The sequence below is a fragment of the Onychomys torridus genome, chromosome 3, assembly GCF_903995425.1.
Source record: "Onychomys torridus chromosome 3, mOncTor1.1, whole genome shotgun sequence".
Classification (NCBI taxonomy): Eukaryota; Metazoa; Chordata; class Mammalia; order Rodentia; family Cricetidae; genus Onychomys; species Onychomys torridus.
The window spans coordinates 129862817-129869271 of NC_050445.1; the positions used below are offsets into that span (position 1 = coordinate 129862817).

The 6455-nt window shown below is 39.0% G+C and overlaps 1 gene segment (V, D, J or C); it reads left to right on the forward strand.

Annotated features, from left to right (window-relative positions):
• The first annotated feature begins 5734 nt into the window (after positions 1-5734).
• Positions 5735-6234, forward strand: LOC118580210. The segment is given in 2 exon segments: positions 5735-5789; positions 5912-6234. Coding segments are annotated over 2 exon segments (378 nt in total).
• Positions 6235-6455: the final 221 nt, after the last annotated feature.

Consider the following 6455-nt stretch of genomic DNA (forward strand, 5'->3'; position numbering starts at 1 on the left):
TTCCCAGATAATTAGGGATGTTGAGTAATTCCCTAAATGTCTTTCAGACATTTGAGTTTCCTCCGTTGGGAATTCTCTGTTTAGCTTTATAGCCCATTTCTTAATTGGAATGTTGGGCATTTTGATGTCTAATTTCTTGAGTTCTTTATATATTCTGGATATCAGCCTATGTCAGATGTAGGGTTGGTGAAGACCTTTACCCATTCTTAGGCTGTTGCTTTGTCTTGTTGACCATGTCCTTTGCTCTATAAAAGCTTCTCAGTTTGAAGAGGTCCTATTGGTTGATTGTTTCTCTCAGTGTCTGTGCTACTGGTGTTATATTTAGGAAGTGATCTCCTATGCCAATGCATTGAGGACTACTTCCTACTTTTCTTCTATCAGGTTCAGAATAACTGGGTTAATGTTGAGGTCTTTGATCCACTAAACAGACTCCAAGAACACATCAAAACAACTATCAACCATGATCAAGTAGGCTTCATCCCAGGGATGCAAGGGTGGGTTCAACATATGAAATTTCATCAATGTACTACACCATATAAACAAACTGAAAGAAAACAATCACATGATCATCTCACTAGATGCTGAAAAGGCATTTGAAAAAATCCAACACCCCTTCATGGTAAAGGTCTTGGTGTGATCACGGACACACGGAATATACCTAAACATAAGAAAGGCAATCTACAGCAAGCCAACAGACAACATCAAATTAAATGGAGAGAAACTCAAAGCAATTCCACTAAAAGCAGGAACAAGGCAAGGTTGTCCTCTCTCCCCATACTTATTCAGTATAGTACTTGAAGTTCTAGCCAGAACAATAAGGCAACATAAGGAGATTAAGGGAATACAATTTGGAAAGGAAGAAGTCAAGCTTTCCCTATTTGCAGATACCATGATGGTATACATGAGTGACCCCCAAAAAATTCAACCAAGGAACTGATACAGCTTATAAACACCTTAAGCAACATAGCAGGATACAAGATAAACTCAAAAAAATCAGAAGCCCTACTACATATATTGACAAACAGGCTGAGAAGGAAATAAGAGATGTATCACACTTTCAATAGCCCCAAATGATATTAAATACTTTGGGGCAACTAACTAAGCAAGTGAAGGACCTATTGCTAAAACTTTAATTCCTTGAAAAAAGAAATTGAAGATGTCAGAAAATGGAAAGATCTCCCATGCTCATGTATAGGCAGGATTAACATAGTAAACATGGCAATCTTACCAAAAGCAATCTACAGATTCAATACAATCCCCATCAAAATACCAACACAATTCTTCACATACCTGGAAAGAACAATACTCAACTTCATGTGGAAAAACAAAAAACCCAGGATAGCGAAAAGAATCCTGTACAATAAAACAACCTCTGGAGACATTATGATCCCCTACCTCAAGCTCTATAGAGCAACAGTAATAAAAACAGCTTGGTACTGGCATAAAATCTGACATGTGGACCAATGGAATCAAATTGAAGACCCGGATATTAATCTGCACACCTATGAACATATACTTTTAAACAAAGAAGCCAAAACTGTACAATGGATAAAAGAAAGCATCTTCAACAAATGGTGCTGGCATAACTGGATGTCAAGGTACAAAAGGCTGAAAATAGATCCATACATGTCACCATGTATATCATGGAATTTTTTTTGTCTGAATCTATCAAATGTTAATGGACTAGACATTTTAGAAAAGAAACTCACTAAAGAGGTATAAGTGTATAAATTTGAAAGACATTAAATATGTTTCTGTTAGTAATATAAGTTAGGATAGAAAGTGAATCAGGTACACTTTCGACTTTCCAAAAACGATAAGTAGTGAATTTTTTCCTCTGAATTTGTCAATGCAAATGGACTAGACATTGTTTAAGTATTTATTGCTTTTATATATTGTATATAGTTGTTGTACTTATTGGATATAGTTTTTCTTGTATCAGTTATGAGCTTTTTTAAATTTTTAGACAAAGAAGAGGAAAAGTGGTGATATGTTCCCCAAAATATTGTGCACCTTAATAAACTTATCTAGGCTCAGAGAACAGTACAGCCACTAGCCAGACATAGAGGCCAGAATGTGGTGGCACTCACACCTTTAATCTTATCACTTGGGAGGCAGAGATCTTCCTGGATGTCTGTGCATTCAAATCCACACTGGAAACAGCCAGGCATGGTGACTGTTTAACAGTGGGATCAGGACCCATCCCTGGTGCACCAGCCAGCTTTGTGTAGCCTAGTGCCTATGGTGGGTCACTTTGTCCAGCCTCTCTTTCATTACTCCTACAAAAATGTTCATTAACTGTCAAGTTAATACCCATATAGATGAAACAACAGCATGGGTGCCTATTAAAATGGATTGTGTTAGTCAGGTTTCTCCTGTGCTTTAGAATAGCCAGTGTGAATATATATAAATAAGAGATTCAGTGCTGTAGAGATTCTTTAGTAGATAAGTGCTTAGTGCAAACTAATATCTGGATAAACCGAGTTTGGTATCCAGTTCATAGTGAGAGAAAAAAGCAGTCTCTCAAATTTTGCCCATGTGTGTACGGTCAAACAAGCAGACACAATTCACACTCTTCACATGAAGAAGGAGAAGGAAGAATAAGAGAAGAAGAAGAAGAAGAAGAAGAAGAAGAAGAAGAAGAAGAAGAAGAAGAAGAAGAAGAAGAATAGGAGGAGGAGGAGAGAAGGAGGAGGAGGAGGAGAGGAGGGGGAGGAGGAGGAAAAGGAGGAATTGGAGGAGGAGAAGGTAATAGTAGCAGCAGCACTAGTAGTACAAGAGGGAGAAAAATATTAACAAACTAACAGATTTATTATATTGTGTGAAAAAATGTGCGCCATAGCCCAAGAATGTCTGTCTTCACAGTGGAGAAGCAGAGAACACAGTAGCTGCTCTGTCCTTGAACCTGGATGTCTTAATAGTCCCCTTCTGATACTGAAGGCTTTAATTTTTCCTAGAGAAGAAATAGACTTTAACTCATTTTGGAGATCCAAAGATTCAGGATTCTGATGCCAGTAAGATATGGCTACAGCAGTGGCCTGGCCAGAGACAACAATCTGGTATATGTACTCAGCATTAAGATGAGATCAAAGTAGATAAAGAACTCCACAGCCAGACTGAAGAGCAAGCAGTAGAGCAGGTGAAAGATTTTTTTCATATGCTTCATTATGTATGGAACACCACGAGAAGGTGCCTCTAAGATGTTGGGAGAGTTTTTCCACTTTAGAAAGCCTAATAAAGATAATCCCTTACAATCATGGCTATATATCCATGTTATCCTAAGTATCTCACATGTGTACAGATCTTTGTCTCATTGATTACTGAAGGTCCTGTCAAGTTGACAATCACTAGTAACCATCAATTCTGATAAAATCCAGCACAGAGGTCCAACCTGAAGAAGGTAGTGGCTTGGTGACAGCAGAATCAGAGATCCAATGCTAAGGCTAATACAACCTGGCCTACTCCCAGACATCTGGTCAGTTTGACTATTTCAGAGGCAGTGAGTATAGGACAGATTTCACTCTCTTCTTTAGGAGCCAGGAGAGTTACCAATATCACTGTCAGCAGTGTACAGTCACTCCTATGGTGTTCCCCTTTTGGGAAAAAGCTCTTCACCAGGTGATGGATCAGGGAGTCTTGTGTCACCAGCTTCTTCTTCAGCTCAACCATGGTTCTTCATTCCTGTGTCAAGTTCATGGTGCTGAGTGATTTTATGACTGGCTGACTAAATATTAATCTAGTACTAAGAAACTGAGCCTAAGTTTTCTGCACTATTTAGTAAGCAACCCATTAGGAAGACACACAAATCTCAAGACCACTGATTCCTATATAGTAAGCATGTTAGAGTTTCTTAAGAAGTTGTTGGATTTTATTATAAGGTAGCTATGCTCACTACTGTACCATGAACACATACTCTCTTAGGAAGGAATAATCCAGAATCAAAATTATTTATTACTTAATCCAATCTAGAGGCCATTGGTAAAGGGAAGTTGAATGTTTCTGAGATTCCCTTCATATTTGCATATACTATTAGGGAGGTGTGGTAGGAATTCAGTTTCTAGATGCTCTGTAAAATAATGATTGGTGTGTATTGGGTTGAGGGGAATTGTTAACCTCCTCTTATTACACATCAAAAGTGTTCTGAATAAAGTTTCCCCTAGATACTGGGGCTATTATGTGAAAATGCAGAACTGTCTTCCAAGTGTCAATGACCAAACAGAGGTACAGATGCAGCTGTTAGATATCAGCAGAAAGGGGGGGGATGAAGAGGCAGAGAAACCAGCTTTCCTATTAATCCAGCCAAATGTGGCTGTGTGATAATTTTGATGGTGAAGGTGTCATGTATCCTGAAGAAGCTGCTTTATTACTAGGCATTTGTTCCCACCAATCACTCAAGTACAGATCCCTGGAAAGTCAGCTAGGTCATGCCTAGGCTGCCACTCTGTCTGGCCTTTCTCAGTAACCTTTCTAAGAAACACCAATGATTCCAAGCCCCAGGAGAGGAGTACTGAATATTGAATTGTTTCTGCTTCTCCTGCTGATAATTAAGAATGGATGGCCAAACCAAACAATGAGTATGAAATAATGCACAAATGTTTGTGTATGAAGATGTACAAAGATCTCTGCATCTTAGGTTGCTTGTAGACTGAGACATACATGTAGACAGTGAGGCTGATGCCTGAATCAGGATGTCTCTAGTTTCTGTTCAAGAGTGAGAGGTGAAAATTTCATTTGTAATACACAGAAGGACTATGTATTGAGTAGCAATGTGTTCTGTAATAGTGTTAAAGTCTGTCATTACTAGTAAATCCTTTATGCTGAGGAATTGTGGGACATAGTAGGAAAAGGCAAAAAAAAAAAAATACTGGCCAAATATAGAGGATCCCAAACTAAGAAAAGGTAAAGCTCATGCAGTGTGTGGGTATGAAAGTACCTCGATCTTCATATGGAGGCAGAAATCCAAGTGTCACACGTAGTTATGATCAAGGTGTTAGGTGTACCCATGTGTATTCCTTATTTTGTACTTTATTAAACACAGTTAAGGTTCTTAACTCTTTTTTGTTTAATCTTAAAAAATGATATATGGCCTGGCAGTGGTGGCACATGCCTTTAATCCCTGCACTCGGGAGGCAGAGCCAGGCAGATCTCTGTGAGTTTGAGGCCAGCCTGGTCTCTAAAGCGAGTTCCAGTAAAGGCACAAAGCTACACAGAGAAACCTTGTCTCAAAAAACCAAAAAAAAAAAAAAAAGATCCAGATTACAGATTATCTTTTAATTTAATGTAACGACTAGAGCAAATGAACAGAACTTTATGAAGAAAGATAAATACTATTTTTTAACAATAGGAATTATTTCATTGAATTAAAGATTTAATAGTCCCTTCTCTGTTGTATATTTCCTGATAGTGGGATATTCTTCTATACTACCCACGATATAGATCTTATGTTGAGTAGAATTCAAATATATTTTATGTATAATAGAAATTTTCAAATGACCTCCAAATTTGTTTATAATTTTTAAAATGAAATGCATTCTCTGAAGGTATATGTGTGGTTTTACTTCAGGTATCTGAGGACACACAACTTGAGCTCAGTTACTGAGATAAGAAAGACTTACAGCTGTGCCCATCCTAACAGGTTCCCAGTGATTTGCATGCACTCACTGCACACAGCCTTGAGGACTTCTTCATATACCAGTCACACCCTGTACAGTTGTCACTGCAGTCAGGACTCAGCATGGACATGAGGGCCCCTGCTCAGCTCCTCGGGCTCCTGCTGCTCTGGTTACCAGGTAAAAAAGGACTAAAATGGAAAATTCATTGTAACATAGTGATTAGTGTTGAATGGCATTTTGGGATATTCCTTTCCTATCATCTTTAACTATGTTCAAATTTATTATGTCCCCTATCCTAGGTGCCAGATGTGACATCCAGGTGACCCAGTCTCCACCCTCCCTGTCTGCCTCTCTGGGAGACAGAGTCACTATCACTTGTCGGGCCAGTCAGGGCATTAGCTATGCTTTAAACTGGTACCAGCAGAAACCAGGAAAAGCTCTTAAGCTTCTGATTTATGGTGCAAATAGCTTGCAAAATGGGGTCCCACCAAGGTTCAGTGGCAGTAGGTCTGGGACAGATTATTCTCTCACAATCAGCAGCCTGGAGCCTGAAGACTTTGCAACTTATCACTGTCTGCAGTATAATCAGCTTCCTCCCACAGTGATACAAGTCATACCATAAACCTCATGGAAGCAGAAGTGAGAGGGTGAGCTGCCCTAGCTGCTCCTCCTCATGAGCCACTCTCTGAAACTGTTTCTTCGATTGTCACGGGATTTTTCAGAGCTAATGGAGAGTGATTTGCTTTTGTAGAACTAATGTTTTGTAGTTTTGTTGAACTAAAGAGAGGCTAAATGGTCCTGTCTGTACCATCCCTGTATTTTTTTCCTCTTCATCTCTAGCAG